Source organism: Argiope bruennichi, chromosome 4, assembly GCF_947563725.1.
Source record: "Argiope bruennichi chromosome 4, qqArgBrue1.1, whole genome shotgun sequence".
Classification (NCBI taxonomy): Eukaryota; Metazoa; Arthropoda; class Arachnida; order Araneae; family Araneidae; genus Argiope; species Argiope bruennichi.
Genome location: NC_079154.1, coordinates 143,658,022 through 143,677,538, shown reverse-complemented (window position 1 = coordinate 143,677,538; position 19,517 = coordinate 143,658,022). Strand labels below are relative to the sequence as shown.

At 35.1% G+C, this 19,517-nt stretch overlaps 1 protein-coding gene across 2 annotated transcripts in view; it reads right to left on the bottom strand.

Moving 5' to 3' along the window:
• Window positions 1-19,517, bottom strand: part of LOC129965446 (scoloptoxin SSD14-like) — a 123,118-nt gene that overhangs the window by 31,392 nt on the left and 72,209 nt on the right. For both annotated transcript variants that reach the window (XM_056079315.1, XM_056079316.1), the window contains exons 6-7: window positions 14,235-14,398; window positions 9,432-9,724 (exon numbers count right to left, since the gene is read on the bottom strand). In XM_056079315.1, the coding sequence (XP_055935290.1) occupies window positions 9,432-9,724; window positions 14,235-14,398 (457 nt within the window). The remainder of the gene's footprint in view (window positions 1-9,431; window positions 9,725-14,234; window positions 14,399-19,517) is intronic.

Below are 19,517 nucleotides of genomic sequence, written 5' to 3'. Positions count from 1 at the left end.
GCAAGTATTTTATGGAATTTTAAATTTATCAAAATAAGTAACAAACACTATTATTAATAGGTAAAAAAGAAAAGTAAAGTATTCAAAATATCTCGTATTTTCAGTCTTTTGACAAAATTTTGAAATGATAGTTTTAAATATTATGACTCTAGTTTCTAGAGTTTGAGAAAATTGAATAACCATTAAACTAATATTTCAATTTGACACCAGCAAGTGTTCAGAAATAAATTGCCTAATGATTGGTATTTGGTTGCCCATTGCTAAAATACATGGGGAAATGATTGGTATTGGGTCGCCCATTGCTAAAACACATGGGGAAATGATTGGTATTGGGTCGCCGATTGTTAAAACACATGGGGAAATGATTGGTATTGGGTCGCCCATTGATAAAACAGGTCGCGAAATGCTTGGTATAACGTCGCCCGTGATAATAACAAGTCGCCAAAGGATCGGCGAATTCGTCGAAAACAAGTCGGGGCGACCATCGCGCGGCGAGATCAATGTCGGGGCGAGATCGGAGGCGATCTCGCCCCAATCTCGCTCGTTCCGTGGGGCGATGCTTGGCCAATGGTTGGCCAACGATCTTTTGCTGCTTGGGTATAGACTTTGTTTCTATTTAAAGAAAAAAATTATTTTACCTTTTACAGTTTTTACTAAATGAACATATTATGAATATTTTTTTTAAATAGATTTATTCGTCTCTGAGTTGCCATTCGAATATTTATTTTTTTAATCCTTTTTTACAAATTATTTATAACACAGACAAAAAAAAAAAAAAACATTTGAAAGTATTACAACTTGTTTGATAAAATTTATAGTTTTTAGAGATGTTTCGAGATTAAAGAGTTTATTTGGTGCAACGGATACTCTCAGTTTTATCGAAAATGAAGTCGCAGTCGATAAGAGGACATTTGCAGTGTAACATTGCATATAAAATATTTTATATGTTGAAAACGTTTATAAATATTTAAAAAATGCATTTATTTACAAGTGCCCTGGTATTGCATTTATTTACAAGTGGGCCGTACGACAAATAAATCAGACCAGACCAGATAGAATATGAACGGAATCATATTCTATCTGGTCGCTAAAATATTGATTGATTTTATTTAATCACTTACGCATAAATTGACATTCATTGCTCTTTTAATAAAATATTTTTGAGTTTCAAATTGGGATAGAAATTTAAAGAGAGAAAGATTTTGGGAAGCAAGTAGACTCATCGGCCTTTTAAAAAAAATATTTATGTGAAAAGACTGTAAACGATTCTAACGCCAAATGTGACCGTGACACAGAGATGAAAAGAATGAAAGCAAAGATTAATAGTAACCTCTTGTGAAACGGGCGCATGGTGACGACAGAAGAAATCAAAGGCAGACAAAAAATAAGAGTAGGATACGAAAGGTTTGACTGAAATCGGGGGAATAGAAATATGCTAAAGTCCGAAACTATCTCAAGAGCCTGTATAAAGAAGTAAATCAAAAGAGATGAGCACATTTTATTACCGGACTCCAATGGAAACTTTTAGAAGCGCAACATATCCAAAGTGACAGAGAATGACAAACGCTGCCATTTCAGAGCAATGACTCGTCTCGTAACGAGAGCAGTCTCTTCAATCGCATTGTTAACTATTGGGAAACAAAAGAGCGTATGAGAGTGCGATCTTTGGTGACGAATCGCGGTAACGTACCAGAAAACGAATGTATAACTTGAGAGCGCCTCTTTTTCCATTAAAACCAAATTTTGATACAAATGACAATTGCAGCCACAAAATCCCATACTAGATTTCATATATTGAAGTCATTGCTTTTTAGCTATCGCTTATACATGCTTATGAAAGTGCAGAAAAATAGACGATCAAACTCCTATACGGATCTAGTTCCAAATGATATATATTAGATGTTAAATCTTTATGCTAAAATTCATTCACCTAGCTTTCTTTATTTTTCATGTCATAATTATCCTATTAACTTATATTAAGACAAACGAACAGACAGACTTCTACTGAATGGATATTGTTTAAAATCTGAGAGCAATCGACAAGTTGGAGGAAATAAATACACCAAATTTCACCCGTTTAATGCCCTGTTTTTGAATGACCATACATTCTCCCTCTCGAGGAGACCTAAAAAGCGGGGATTCGTTGAAAACGCGAATTCGAATTTTTGACGATTATAATACATTGCATACGAGAAAATAGACAACAAGAAACTTCCCATCAAACATCGTAGTTTCACCTGTACCAAAACTGAGCTACTATCCACACTTCGAAAAGCCAGTCCCAAGTTTAAAGAAAAGGAGATAGTTACATAGAATTGGATAGTTACAGGTCAATAAAATTATTTTTTCGCTTAGCAGATCTCTAACATGCAATGCTTTTCTGCTGAAGGGCTAATGATGCAGTTCCAATTCGGTTTCAGGGAAGTATTATGTAAAGTGGAACCGCTCAGAAGATTAACCAAGTTGACTAGTGAAGGATTTAATCACGCTTCATCGACACAGCAGAGATCAGATCAACCCAGTCAATTGCCTTTTGGATTTGACAGGTTAATATATGAAACAGCTGAGATGGATATTCCGATAAAGTCGAAACTCTTGATATCTGAGAGACAAAATTTGGGGCCAGAGTAGGAGGAGAAGACAAGACAGAGAAATCAGAGGTTCAAATCAAGACCCTTAAGTGTCAATATCTTTATTAAGGGCATCAATCAAACCCCGGCTTTCTCAACGATGCACCGACCTTGAATAAAACCAGAAAATGGGAAATTCATGTAACGAGCATTATTTTAATAGCTTTGCATCTGATTGCTATTTGTATGTTTGCGGAAATCCTACACGGAGTCGCATGTCAAATTCACAAGAAAACAGTAATTATATGCATTAACATAACATCAATTTTCACATTGCCTTGCATGGTGCTGTAACTTCGTTTTCTCATTTCGCACGCGCTTTTAATTCAACAGCCGAAATTTACGAGCATTATAAAAGCGCATCCAACAGCCTGTTGATGGAAGAACTGCCAACAAATAATTAGACTAGTATTAGAGTTTTGACTCCCTCCGGTGGAGAAAAGGGGAAATTCTGTTCCCCTAACCAGATGTATTCGACGCGGCGACATGTACATACTCTCTCTCCCGTCTTTTGTGTTGTGATGTGTTTGTGTGGTAGCTTAGAAATATCCGTATCCATATATGTGTGAAAATAAAACCTATGAAAGTTTCAACTCCTGCTTCGTCATTAATGGAATTGTCATACAATGACTGATCATTGTGGTGATATATTGAGATTTGGAAATTGGAATAATTTTGGAAAGCACGGCAATTTGGTGGAAGCGCAGTGAGGAGCTGAAACCAGAGATGGGCACATTTATTATTTGTTCTAAGCTTTTTTGAATTATTTCGTTTAAAATGGATATTAATAGATTAAAGGAAAAAAAGGAAATGACTACGTAATATCTTCACGAAACATTTAACTAAAATAAAAAATTCCTTAGGCAGAGAAATTTGTAATGAATATACGAAAGAAACCAAAATGAATGAGCTTGTGAGTTTAAAAGCTCAGCTTACTGAAAAATGGAAGGATTTAATTAGCTTGGATGAGAGTATTCAAATAATTATAGATTTAAGCGAAATGGAAGGAGAAATTGAGTTATGCGAAGATTACAAAGACAAAGCAATCGAACTAACATCTAAACTAGAAAGACAAATTGAAAAATTGAAGGATTTAATTAGCTTGGATGAGAGTATTCAAATAATTATAGATTTAAGCGAAATGGAAGGAGAAATTGAGTTATGCGAAGATTACAAAGACAAAGCAATCGAACTAACATCTAAACTAGAAAGACAAATTGAAAAATTGAAGGATTTAATTAGCTTGGATGAGAGTATTCAAATAATTATAGATTTAAGCGAAATGGAAGGAGAAATTGAGTTATGCGAAGATTACAAAGACAAAGCAATCGAACTAACATCTAAACTAGAAAGACAAATTGAAAATTTGAGGGATATTCCACAAATAAGGACAAACAGTCCAGTTACAAATAATGCGGAAAATGTTATCCTCTTAAGAAATCAAAGTGTTAATTTACCGAAATTAAATATACAAACTTTGAAGGGCGATTGCAGTCAATTTATAGATTTTTGGAATTCCTTTGAAGTCGCAATCCATAAAAATGATTCATTAACAAAAATTGAGAAATTTACTTATTTAAAAACGTATCTTCGTGGAATTGCCTTAAATGCTGTATCGGGATTTTCATTAACTGAGCAAAATTATGATGCGTCGATACAGTTATTAAAAGAAAGATTTGGCCGAACAGATATAATCGTATCTTCTCACATGCATAAACTTTTATTGATTGATCCAGTAAAAACTTGCTCAAATGTAACAGGCTTAAGAAAAATGTATGATGCAATAGAAACCCAAATTAGATCGTTGCAATCATTAAATGTAGTTACAGGTACCTATAGAAACCTATTGTGCCCTGTAATATTACAAAAGTTACCCGAAGAATTAAATTTAAACTATAATCGTTACCGTAGGGCAGGTGAATTATTTGATATCACTAATTTAGTAGAATTCTTAAGAATAGAAGTAGAGTGCAGGGAAGCTTCTTTATTATTAGCAAACCCTAAAATTTCTAATTTAAAGGAGTATTCATTTAGAAGCAAACCTGATCAAGGTTACAAAAATAGATATTCTTCGCATACGAATGCCTTAACGACACACGCTGATTCATTTCACCATAAAACTGAATCGAATCGTAAATTTAATCCAAAAAGAAACTATTATCCTTCTTCCGATGACAGAATGAGTAATCAAAAATGTATCTTTTGTAATGAAAAACACATGAGCCATGATTGCTCAGTTAATGAAAAGAAAAAATCGTTAATGGCTAAGGGAAAATGCTTTATATGTTTTCAGAATCACATAAGAAAATACTGCAATGTAAGCTCTGTGGTTCTTTTTCGCATAATTCCTTAATTTGCGAAGGACCGCAACCCGATACCGTAACTAAGAATATTTCCCCTCCAGTCGAAGAAGGGACTTTTATCCCCAAAGAAAATAATACCGCTTCTACCATGATATCTTTCAGCACCGAACAAAATAAAAGAAAAAATAGGATCCCTGGATCGGTTTTATTACAAACATTTTCAGCTGTGGTGAACGGACCGAGAGGGAGGAGGACGCACCTGCGTTGTATGTTGGATTGCGGGGCCAATAAATCCTTCATCTTGAGAGGGGTGGTCGAGGAATTGGGATTGAAAACAGTGGGCAGGGAAGTTCTAGCTATTCACACTTTCGGAAGTGAAACCGCTGAGCGTCGTGTTAACGATATAGTGGAGATTACGTTAAGGAATGTACAACACCCGACTCGGTGTGTTAAAATACAAGCGGTTGTTAATGATTACGTCAGCGAAAATTCATACTTCATCGCAGTTTGTTAGAAACATAGCGTTGGAAAAGGGAATTGAGTTAGCAGATGTTAGTACTTCTGAGAGGATTGATGTTTTGATTGGTTTGGATTATATTTCAGAGATTTTAGGCGAAAGGAATATAAGGATTAGTAAAAGATTGATTGCAGCTGATAGTATTTTCGGATATTTGCTACTGGGAAAGGAGATGGGAATTGATTGTAAGGAGATATCTGCTAATCATTTGATCGTCGAGGGTGAGGAATCGAGCTTTGATAGGGTAAAAGATTTGTGGTTATTAGAAACGATTGGGATAAATGCGGATAAAGAAGTGTCTCTTTCAGATAAAGAAACTTTAAAATCGTTTCAACAAAATACGACGTATAAAGACAAAAGATACGAAACCCGTTTGTTATGGAAGGAGGATAATAAGGCATTACGCAGTAATTATGAAATTGCAAAACGTCGTTTATTCTGTTTAAGCAAAACATTAGATAGAAACAAAAAATTATTTGTTAAATACGATGGCATCATTAAGGATCACTTAAGAGAAGGTATTATAGAACGAGTAGATTTGAATTTAGACCAAAATATAAACTGGTTATTTTCTTCCAGATCATGCTGTAGTGCGAGAACGGAAGGATAGTACAAAGGTTAGGATTGTTTTTGACGCATCATCAAAGGGAAAAGGCGCGTTATCATTAAACGATTGTTTAGAGAGCGGACCGAACTTAAATCCTGATTTACTTGAAATCGTGTTACGGTTTAGGTAACACAAAATTGCATTTAGTGCAGATATTCAGCGCGCTTTTTTAGAAGTAGGGATCGCCGAGGAAGATAGGCAATTTCTAAAATTCTTATGGATGAAAGGGGATTGTCCTAATCTCGGTTTCAGCCCTCACAATATTGAAACATTCCAGTATAAAAGAGTTACTCTTTGGAGTGAAATGCAGCCCATTCTTACTTGCTGCAGTTATTAAACTGCATTTAGAAAAATTCGAAAGTGAATATGAAGAAGAATGTAAAATGTTGAGCTATTTGTACGTAGATGACGTAGCAGCTGGCACGTTAAGCGTTTCCGAAGCTATAAAATTGAGCAAAGCAATGATTTACATTCTAAGTCAGGCCAGCATGAATCTTCGAAGATGGGCTACGAACTCCCCAATTCTAAATGAAGCTTGGAAACAAGCTAATGTTGATTGTCGTGAAACATCCGAAGAATTAGGTGTGCCATTAAAAATTCTTGGACTCATTTGGGACAATATCAACGATAAATTTACCGTAGACATTCATCAAATTTCTAAGATGAAGGACAGTAATCTTTCAAAGCGATTAATTCTGAACATCTGTGGGATGTTGTTTGATCCATTGGGGATAATAATTCCTTTTACTGTCAGAATGAAGTTGTTACTACAGAACCCCTGGGAACGGGAGCTGAAATGGGATGAACCACTACCACCTCACATTCAAGAGATATTTCTGTCATGGCTTAAACTATCCCTCAGATTTCTTTGCATCGTCCTTACTTCCTTGATGCAGAGACTCCAATGGTTGAAATTCACATTTTCTCCGATGCAAGCCCAAAGGCTTATGGTTGTGTGGCCTACTTCAGGAAAGTGACCAACTTGAAGGTGAACTCCAATTTCATAGTGGCGAAATGCCGCCTAGCTCCATTGAAAAAATTGAGTCCGCCCAGACTCGAACTCATGGGAGCCCTTGTTTCTGCCAGATTAGCAAAATACTTAAAACGAGCATTTCCCTGGATTACATCTGACCACATCTTCTTCTGGTCGCGTTCGCAAATCAGCCTTCATTGGATATAAGGAGACCCTCTACGATGGAAGGAGTTAGTGAGAAATCGCGTACGGGAGATCCAGGAGAAAACCAATCGAGACCAGTGGAATTACAGCAGAGGAAAGACGAACCCCGCAGACAAGTTAACCCGAGGACTGTCTATACGAGTGTTAGCGCAAGATGATGTTTGGTGGCATGGTCCAGACTGGTTGTTTAACCCAGATCTCTGCCTTGACAACATAGTGACCAGTGAATTCAACGTAGTTGAAGTAGCAAACGAATTAAAGAAAGACTATGTCCCAGCGAGCAACCTAGTAATGATTGTAACCGGAACTAATTGTGATGATTTTCTCGATGAACTTCTCAAAGTCACAATTGACTATGTAAAACTTATTCGTATTATTTCATATATTTTTAGATTTTCAGCTAATTGCAGGTACCCTCAGTCAAGGACTGCAGGGCCCATTACGGCTGATGAAAGAATTCAGGCAGAAAATCAATTAATTCGAATAGTTCAACGTGGTAAGTTTAAAGAAGAAATTAGAGATTTGAAAAGAGGTAAGAATGTTTCAAGGAAAAGTAAACTGTCAACCTTAAATGTATTTTTGGACGAAAATGATATTCTAAGAGTGGGAGGCAGTTTAAAAAATTCCAAATTAAATGTTTATTCAAAATATCCTATTTTGTTATCATCGAATCATATTTTAACTTACAATATTTTAGTGTATTATCACAAGAAATATTTACATTTGGGAGCACAAGCTTTGTTGTATCAAGTACGTCAGAAATTTTGGCCAATCAATGGTAAACATAATTGTAAAAAGGTGATATTTAATTGCATTACTCGTGTGAAAAACAAACCTGTTTTAACATCTCAATTAATGAGTGGTTTACCAGCTGATCGTGTCACTCCTAATCATGTATTCAACATTACTGTATTGACTTTGCTGGCTCATTCTTCTTAAAATTCAAAAATCAGAGAAAAGGTATATTGAACAAAGTTTTTGTTGTAATTTATGTGTGCTTATGTACTAAAGCCTTGCATCTTGATTTCGTAACAGATCAAACATCTTACTATTTTATTGCCAGTTTAAAGCGTTTCTTTGGAAGGAGAGGTAAATGTGCAAAAATTCTTACCGACAATTCCAAAACGTTTGTCGGTGCAAACAAAGAACTTAAAAAGCTGTTTAATCTTGTCAACTCTCCTGATGAATGTTTAAGTGAATTTTTAATTTCAGAATCTATTGAATGAAAGTTCATTCCACCTAAATCACCGAATTTTGGAGGTATTTGGGAAGTCGGTGTAAAATCATTTAAATTTCATTTAAAACGCGTACTAGGAAATCAAAAACTAACTCTGGAAGAATTTCTAACAATGTTGGCTGAAATTGAAGGCGTCCTAAATTCTAGACCCCTTACTCCGCTATCTCCAGAATTCAACGATTTTGAAACTTTGTCACCTGGTCATTTTTTGATTGGCCGACCCATTAATGGAATTGCCGAACCATTGTTAATTAACTTAAATGAAAATCGATTATCAAAATGGCAATATAATAAAACGAAATGTTCGTGATGTAGCTATTTTACCCTCTGGAAATGAAGTGTGTTAATGTTATTGTTATTTGTTTTAGTTTATATAATAATAATAATAATAATCAGAATTGTATTTGCGTTTATACTAATTGTATAATTTGTATTATTGTGAATTTATTGTTTTATTGTAACTAGAGTATGCAATTTTATGAAGGTCTTCATCCGGGGGGGGGTGAATGTTAGAGTTTTGACTCCCTCCGGTGGAGAAAATGGGAAATTCTGTTCCCCTAACCAGATGTATTCGAGACACCGACGCGGCGACATGTACATACTCTCTCTCCCGTCTTTTGTGTTGTGATCTGTTTGTGTGGTAGCTTAGAAATGTCCGTGTCCATATATATGTGAAAATAAAACCTAAGAAAGTTTCAACTCTTGCTTCGTCATTAATGGAATTGTCATGCACGGACTGATCAACTAGCAAGTACAATAATTGTGAGTACACTAAACATCTTAAATGACTTCCCTCCCCACTCCTTTTATAGCATATTTGCGTGTCAATATGATAGCTGACATGTGCACATGCATGTGCAGAATAAAAAAAGTGACTTACATTCAAGAAACACACGCACTAGCTAACCTAAAATTAGTACTTTCTCGCATAACGGCAGTCGAATTTACAAAGTTACATACCTGAGTAATATTGATAAAGGCTTCATCTCCCAGCTGCGTTCTGTGAGCAAAGGCAAATTTGAAGACTTCCACCACGCGATGGTAATAAAGAGTGGCTTCGTCAATGTCCTTGAAGTTGGCAGCTGTCATGTTGTAATTTCCCAATATGCTGAGAATCAGCTGCAGAATAAGTCCGCTCCCGGGAGGCGGAACGGAGTGAACAAACAACTGTTCCGATCCTTGCAGATCAGTCTTCACAGTGTCTTTCAGCAAAGGCTGGTAACTGGCGAGATCTGCCTCTGTCAGCAAGCCCCCTAATAAACAACCAACAAATATTAAATCTATATAAAATGAAATTGTTTACCATATGAAAATTGAACTATTACGTGCTTGCATGTATTTTAATCAGCGACATCTATTGGTAAACATGCGAAGTATCTATATAAACGACAATGGTTTAGTGTTTTACCAATTTACTATTACTTTATTGTTATCATTTTGAAAGTTTTCCGTTCCATATTATTGAGTTATTTAGTGAGACCCTAGTCATAGAACGCTCCAAATTGCATTTTCGACATTCATTGCTTTTTTGTTTGTTTGTTTGATTTGAAGAAATCTGTTGCCGAAGCCCATCAGACAATTTTAAAAACTTATGTTGATGTCTCTCCATCACATTTCAATTCTTGGATTTCATTTCAACGATTTATGATTGGTGATTTCGATGTCAATGACAAAGAACGGCATGGAGGACCAAAAAAATTCGAAGACAATCAATTGCAAGAAAATGGGAAAAAGCTGTAGAAAATTATGGAAAATATTTTGATTGATACATATTGCACCTATTTTTTTCAGTAAATGCCTTTTTAAAGTGAAAAAATGATCAAAATACATGCAAGCACCTATAAATAATCATGAATTTATTACATTAAATAATAACACAGGTAATAATCAATATTAAGCTAAAATAAAACTTCCAGGTATCTGTAGCATCAAATATTAATATTTCCGCTTCTCAGAAGCTATTTTCAAGCACAATGCAATGGCACCTCAATTCATAAATACATTCACATTTTAGTTGAAGCAAATTTCATTAAATCTCTGAACTCACTTCTGACTAATGATGTTTAGAAAAAAAAGGGTATAGATAAGAATCAAACGAATTTTTATTTACATTAAAACAGATGAAATGGAAAAAGTAAAACATTAAAATACTTTAAATGTACACTTTTAGTTGTTCTATTCAACTCAAATTCCTAATTGATTCCACTGTGCACTAAAAACCTTTATTTTTCCTTTTAAATAATTTGTTCACAGACTCTTGTATCGTAAAAACCGCTTCTTTAATTTTAAGTTGTTTATTTAAAATTTTAAATCATTGAATTTGTTTGCAGTAAATGCCCTTTTTTATCTTTTCATTGCTTTGAAATTATATTTGCTCATTCATATTTTCGATCGACCATTTTTTGTGTGTGCTTATAATCTAAATTTTTTTATGATGACGAAATTTATTCATTATACTTTTTTCAACCCATCTAAAATCAAATGTTTCGCCACATATGGTCCTTCTTTAAAATTTTCAATCCCAAGAATTTTATTTAAGAAAAATCCTCTTACAGCAATGCCCACCCAAAGGTTGGTAGCACCGAAATTTTAATAATTTTCCACATTTTCAGATAACCATCATTTGTTACCATCAAAACATTAGGAAAAAAAAATTTTTTTTTCTCCTCAAAAAATCATTCGATTCTTGGATAATTTAAACTCTTTAAAATCAAATGAATTGAAGAATAGGTGAAAATTTTCAAGGACTTGTGGTGATATCCACTATTGATTCACATGTTGCAATAATAACTCCTTTCGAACAGTTTTGAGTTTTACTGTTTAAATTCAGAACTCGAACGAGGATGGCCCCCTTTTTCAAATGAACCAATGTGGCCGGTACAAAGAAATCTTTCTGGAAAACCTGGCTAAGAAGGTCTGTTACAACATTACCTATTTTATCAAAAAATGTCGAATATTTTTTGGATTAAATATTCCGATTTCATATTCGATTAGTATTATAGTCTCAATATAAAACATAACTTTGAGTGCTGTATATTAACAGAAAGAAAGGAACCTCCTCATCTCTGTATCTTTTCTAAATTTAGAATAAAATTAAATTTTCGAAGAAAATCCAGCCCAAGAATACATGGATCAATGATATAAACTATGTAAATACTGTGTTGTAATTTTCTGAATTCACATTCAATTGATACACCCAGTTTCCCGTTATCTCTGTTTTTGCATCAGCAACAGCCTTTACAATAATGTTAAGAGCCATGTAAATGTGTTGCTCTTTCAAATTCAGGTTCAAGTTTGTTCTTAAGAGTGTCTCATCTGTACCCACCAACATAACTTCACACACAGAATATCACACGCAGACTCTTCTAAATGGAGGTAATTCCTTCTTTCGTTAAGAAAGAAGTTCTTTTTTAAGGGGGTTATACTCAGAAGCGGATTCCTACTCCCCTCCTACTAGATGGCCTTACGTCAGTTTTGATCACTGGATGTAATCACTTGGCTCTTTCTGTACATATTTGTACCTGACTGCACTTCCAACACATCACATTCGGATTTCATCGAGGAGTGTTTTTCTTACCAGCAGAAAAAAAACTTTTCCAACATTTCTAGATGCAGGAAAGACTTGACAGAAATTTTCATTCGGTAAGATCCTGCATCAAATGACTTTTAAGGTTTGTTGAAACATGTGTAAATGAAGCAGAGTATTGTAGTATTTTAAAAAGTTGTGTGCTCATTTTGACCTCCATCTAAAAGTGAAGCTGATATTCCAGTTGATACCATAAGAATGCTTTGGTTACACTTCTTTCTAGCAGTGTGTAATAAAGTTGAATTTTTCCTCTTGAAAAGATACAGAAGCTTCATTTAGAAAAAAAAAATTATAGCATATAAGTGTTTTAAAATTAGTTTTTAAACGCCTATTTTTAGCCTGACTTCCTCATCTAAGACAACATAGAAAGACAAATTTAGCATATTTTTTGTAAATCTACAAATAGAAGATTCAATCCTTGGACATTCAAACCATAAGCCTTGAATATATTACTGATTTCTCTAAATGGGCACAAGGGTTTTTCTTTTCCAGAGTGTAAATGTACAAAATTTTTAGAGAAGAGTTTTTGTACTGAGCTTGGAGTTAAAAATACTGGGTGCGCAAGAAGTCCCAACATATTTCAATGATCAAATATTGAGTTCAATATGCGGTTTTCACTATATTGCATTAGGCAGTATTTCTTTTTACTTTCTTTTTTTTCCCATAAAGAAATAGTTAATAAATCAAAAAATATTTTTAATAAACACCTGCATCCTTAAAAAGATATACGAAGAATAATAAAGAAAAACACAAATGATAATGAGAGTACAAAACAATTACAGATTTTACGTTCACAATAAAATACATTACACTGTAAAGTACAAAATTATGTTAGTCAAAATTAGATGCTACAAGTCAATGTGGATACCCTTTGTAACTCTAATCACATATAAATGACGATCAAGTTCAATCTACATATTCGCTAACATAGACTAAGGAATAGTGTTAATTATTTATGAGATTCGTATCTTTATTCTTTGGTCATATCTTCATCTTCATATCTTTAATTCTTTTATGTTCGTCAAAAGCAAAGAGTAAATTTTGTCCTTAACATTCACCATAAAGAGAAGCTCAGCGGAAGGGGATAAATCTGGAGAAAGAGGTAGCCATAGCATTGGACCATCTCATCCAATTTCCCATTCTGGGAATTCTGTTTTTAAATAATCAAGCAAAAATTTACTTCAAGATGATAAAACATCATCTTGCTGCTAAAGTACATTAGATATATACAGAGAACACAGCAGAATTTTGCCTTTGTGCCATCTATGTGTATATAATTAAATCATTCTTTATGGCAAAAAATTCTTTTCACACGGCATAATGCAATATAGAGGAAACTGTTATTGATATCACAATTTTTTAATGCATTTATATGACATATGATAAATTTGGTAATGTATACGGAAGCAACATAGGGCAGTACAAAGAGATGCATTTATTTATTTCATCTCCCACAAACGCAAAAGCTAAATTAGTAATGTATTTATGAATACACTGTTGATAGTCTTCCAAAATTGTCATTACATCTTTCACCAAATCAGAAATTTTTGTCAGATTTGAAGTAGAATTTTACCATTATAACAACATTTTATGTTTTTTTTTTTTTTTTTTTTTTTTTTTTTTTTTCTATTTTAGCTCATTTAATTTTTTAATAAAGCACATGTCTAAAGTTACACATAATCATACTTTTGCAACTATGCTCCATGGTGTTCACTTCAATTTGTGAACTGATGTTGGCTAAATTCAGTAAATGTTTATTTATAAATTGGAAATGGAATAGCCTATTTTGGTATTGATCTGAATATTTCTAGTTCGCTCAAGCCTATTTGTTTCATTTCAGAATGATTTTCTTTGAACCACTTCATCCTGAGTTTCACTCACACACACACAATTCTCTTCTATGTATATTGCCAAATGTATTGTCAACTCTATGGGGTAAACTCACTTTTGACCAAATATATATATATAAGGGGGAAAAAAACCCTCAGAAATAATGATATTTTCTAAGGACCTCAAAAAATACATTTGCCGGGTCCTGATACTGCCTCGTTGTTTCTCTACATTTCAGATGATGTTGAATAAAGCAACGATTAAAAAAAAACGATTTTGTTGAATAAAGCAACAAGCACATTAATTTTGAAATGCAAAACCTGTTTTTAATAAAAAAGGCTACCCACCACAGCTAACAATGTCCTCCAGGAATGCTTTGTGCAGATTTCCTGTGTATATAACATCTGGACCTTTCTCAGCAACTGCACTCAGAGTAACTGCAAGTGTAGGCCGCTTCAGTATTTCGCCAGCTTTATAAAGGTCGCCAGTGGCATTGTTAAAAAATTCTTCCCTGTAAGAAAAATAAAAATATAATTTCTACATTTCTTAGATTCCATCTCAGTAAGCCGCAGAATAATTTAAGAAAAGATTGGCTAAACAATTGAAATAACAGTAATGTAATTTAAGGACTCTAAGAGGCTTTCAAAATTAGTAACAGGTTTTGGAATAAGCTTTTCAATAAACTGCAAATAATTGCTTCGAAAATTCGTATATATATATATATATTGTTACAAAATTTTTCTATACAGCAAAATATCGTCGATCAATCGTAATGACGCAGCACATTTAACCTCTAATAGTTCAGTAGCTTTCTTGCTGTCTAATCCTCCAAGACCTCTACGTGCGACTCCTCTCTCACACACCACTTCTGACGATCCACACGACGACTTCTGATACACACGACTTCCTCGCAGCTTCAGATTTCCCGTGTTTTATAGTTCCGGGAGGCGGGGCTAGAATCTTCTGACCAATCAGGACGTATCTGAATGTATCTTCGTTATTACTGGATGGATCATGAAGGTTCTCGAACTTTCTGGTATTATCCATTTAGTCGCCAAATGGTCGCCAAGCTCTCAGGTCATTCACGCGGCAGCTGCTCAGCACAGATCTTACAACGGTCTTTCTCACGATGACACTATTCATGGCCGAGTAGCAAAATTACAAATTTGTAACATTGCTCCCCTCTTTAAAGACTGACGTCCCGGCAGTCCCATTTCAATCCAGCAGCTGGCGTAGGTTTCCGAGCGATGTGATGATGTTGATTCATTTGGCGACTTCCACACTTTCGAAGATGACATCATTCGCTAATTTGGCGGCGACTAACGATCCATCCGAACCTTCTCAATGCTTTTGACACGGATCTCTTCGTCGTTTCGGATGGTACATCCAGATTTGATTCCGTTCTTTAAAATGCAGGATGTTCCATGGAGCCAAACATGGTGTCGCATCAGGACTCTCTGAAACGAAGTCAAGCCTGGCTGGTCGGTTGTTTACACTGATCTTCCTCCATCGAGTCAACCGAATATCAGAATTGTTTAACAGTGCCATCTGGAGTCCACTTGAAAGCCAGGGATTCAAATTTGTCTGCAGATCTTTCCCAGGAGTATTTCCAACTATTCCCGGCTTATTCTCGATATTCGAGGATTGTCCGCAGCTCTCCACACAAGATCTTTTGAAGAGGACATCTGCCTTTGGGGGAAGGGTTCCTCGGCGATGAGATAACTGATCCGGATGCACAGGAGATTCATCGGTTCCTATTTGCATGATACTCCTCGAAAAATCCGCAGCAAAGCTGAATTCATGGAGGAAATCGGGATGGAGACCATAGGGATCAGCGATTCCAACCACGTAGTTTTCTTCGGTATCACTATGCAAAGAGATACTAAGAGGCTTGCAAAGAGGTTGCCCAGTCAACCTTCGGGATGAATCCAGTCTAAACAGGGTCTCTGTAACTGCATACATAGTCATCGAGCACGGGTCGCCACTAACAGACCCGTCCAAAGACAGTTCATCTTCTCCATCCCCAAGTGTTTGCACCTTCGATTCCACTTCAGGGGACTCGTTCGGAGAAGCCTGTTTCAGCCATGCAGATATTTGACAGTCTCCATGTTCGTGCATCTCCTCATTGAACTTCGGTTCACCCTCCGGATGGCTAAGTTCCATTTCGGTGACACTGGTCTCCATTCGATCTTCAGTCTTTTCTTCCACTTCGCTCTCGCTGTTTCCTTCAATTTCTTCTGTGATATCATGGACGTCTTCGGTTTTGTTACTTTTATTTTCTAAAATTTCTATCTTGAATTCATTCATCAATTCCTCTTGTCCTTTCTTTATCTCTGCCATCATGGCAAATAACAATGCGAATTTTTCATCCATTTTTCTGGTTCAAGGCATACACAGGAAAGTCCAACTAACCCCACTTCTGACACCAAATGTTACAAAATGTTTCTATACAGCAAAATATCGTCGATCAATCGTAATGACGCAGCACATTTAACCTCTAATAGTTCAGCAGCTTTCTTGCTGTCTAATCCTCCAAGACCTCTACGTGTCGACTCCTCTCTCACACACCACTTCTGACGATCCACACGACGACTTCTGATACACACGACTTCCTCGCAGCTTCAGATTTCCCGTCTTTTATAGTTCCGGGAGGCGGGGCTAGAATCTTCTGACCAATCAGGACGTATCTGAATGTATCTTCGTTATTACTGGATGGATCATGAAGGTTCTCGAACTTTCTGGTATTATCCATTTAGTCGCCAAACTTGTCGCCAAGTCGCCAAATGGTCGCCAAGCTCTCAGGTCATTCACGCGGCAGCTGCTCAGCACAGATCTTACAACGGTCTTTCTCACGATGACACTATTCATGGCCGAGTAGCAAAATTACAAATTTGTAACAATATGTTTACATCTATAATATTTCCTACAGTTCTCATTTTTGCTACTAGTTAAGTAGCTTTTAGTTTGATAAGTAGGCGTGTCTTCATTTTCTTGTATTATAAATATATGATTTTCACTCATTTCACTTTTTAACTTGTATTATCCAGTAAGAGCAAGGTTATCCTCCGGTCTCCAATAACTCAAAGCAGTATTTGTTTGAAGATATATTTGGTTGTTAATATTGCTTTTTCCCAATTGTAATATATGTAGTATAATATTACTATATATTAACTGGTTCACAGAGTATTTCTCAGGCTGAAAATATCTGCTCGTTTTTCATTAATGAAATATTAACAATTTAATTGTCACAAAATCATTATTAAAACCTTGCTTTATACTTCCGTATTTGAGGGCAATATTCATAAGAAAGCGTTTATAACACATGCCTATCTCTTGATCTAATTTAAAACCTAATTAATTTAATATTTTGAAACTTAAATTATCCCATGTTACTTTATTCTAAAATTTTCTCTGATTTCCTGGCCCTATTTTTTAATGCAATTATTTCTAACATGCGTTCTAAAAAACTGCTGCATCTGCAAATTTCACGTTGTATGTGAAGGGATAAAAATCCTTACCACGCACGGCATTCTTTCCAAAGATTTCCATTCCTAACTTGACATATTTCAAAGAAGAAGAATTTTTATATAAGAATTTTTTAGTAAAATCAGTGAGGGAAAAACTTAACACACCTTCGCTTTTGTCTTAGGGTGATAATAGATCTATTTATACATTTATAAATCATGCCTACCAGTGAAAAAATGAATCGAAGTGAAATCCTCGTCTTCTTATCGGTCACTCATTTTCAAAAATGACGCACACAATCAGAAAGTGTATTTAGCATTATCAATGGGCGAAATTCCAAGGCGTCTGCAAGCAAATGCTTGTCAAAGATAATATTATTATTATCTTAATGTAAAAGATATATTTTTATATAAAATACAGAGTCTTTATAATCAAACTTCCACTTTGATATAGTCATAAAAGAAGATGTTTGGTCCTATCTCCAACTTTAACGCCTTATTCAAAATTACTTAAATCTTGATAACCTGCCATTCTAGCAGCGCTTTGCTCTAATGATGACGCGCCTAGCCTGGACCAACGGGCTTATTTTCCGGCAAATGATGGAAATAATGAGGGCCTGACTTTCGATATCTTGCTGTGATCTTCATATGTAGTCTTTCAGTATGCGGCTTCACTCGACGAGATGCAGAGCAGGACTGACGATTTTCCTTAAGTAGTCTTGCTGGAGAGTTGGAAGGGTGAAGAAGCTGGTTTTCTAATTGCTTTCAGGTTGGGAAGGGGATATGCTGCATGGGAGCAGTTAAGTTTTATATGATGGGTAGCTAACGAAAAGTAAAGAGTGTCACGTTAAAAATTTAAAAAATGGAAGCAATTAATAAGAGAAAAAAGAAGTTTGAAAGAAAATATTAGGACGTCACTTTTAATTAAAAAAAAATAAAATGGAATATATTTGTAGGAACTGAAAGGATTAGAGTCGAGATTTTGAAAGAATTTAGTGATGAATTTTTTAATGAAGTGGGAGACAATCTAGCGCTTTATACATATTAGTGTTTGGCTTAAACCATTTACAATTACCAAATCTTCTGATTCAATTATTTTGTTGTAGTTCAATTATTCTCAGATTCCCACACAGGGCGTGCGTATGTTAACATTGGCAGCAATTAGGAATTGTCGATGAGTATTTTACTTTCACCAGATATTTTGGAGTTTCGAGCAATTAAGGCGTAGAATTTACTTGTGAAATCTCAAAACCTGTTTTTTGTAGAAATGAAGTGGGGTGAGTTTATCGTATAAAATGACGTCTAATATAAATTGACATCTAATAATCTAATAGCTTTGCCAGACATATATAGATGCTGCCGACCACATCATATTACGCCGATTGGTTGCATAGATATTTTATTTAGATATTAGTTTTTCTGGCTCTTCAGTGTATTTTATCTATACATTTAAAATAAGAAGAAAAATCAATGAATCATCTACAATTCCCGGTCCGATTTTGCTACTTTTTTTTCTCTATATAAGTTCAAGCCAATTATCACTTGTCCTCCTTCCCCTTCATTTTCTATAGAAATGGAAAAGGACTATTTCAGAGAACATCGTCTAAGGGGAAAACTCACGACAGTCGCAATAATTGTTTTTACTTCATAAGAATGCTTACGTTTGTCGATACGTCACTCATCGTCTACCTCGTCCTCCCCTCTTCCATTTCATGAAGTATCTCAAAATAAAGCTTTGACATACCCCCCCCCCTCCCACTCCCCTCAGCCTCAACAATAGATTTCGGCAACTTTTAACGACAATTTGATAAGATAATTTCCTCAATTTTGAAATATACCTAGCCAATCAGAATGTTTTCATTATCGTGTAGTTTTTATTTATATTTTTGCAACTATATATTTATTATACCTTTGTTATGATGAGACATAGTTTATGAAAGCTGTGCGACATGACAACATTAATCTTATTAATTCTAGCCGCCTTCAATGTCTTCATGAATGGTGGTAATAAAGTCATGTCGACCCATTTTAGCGAAACAAAAGAAAATGTCATTTTAAATTGTAATTATATAACAATGATAGAGCACTGTAATGGCTTAGCCATGCTTTCAAAGAGGAGAAAATTGGCGAAATTCGTTCAGTTACTGAGTTCGGGGCCTCTATCAA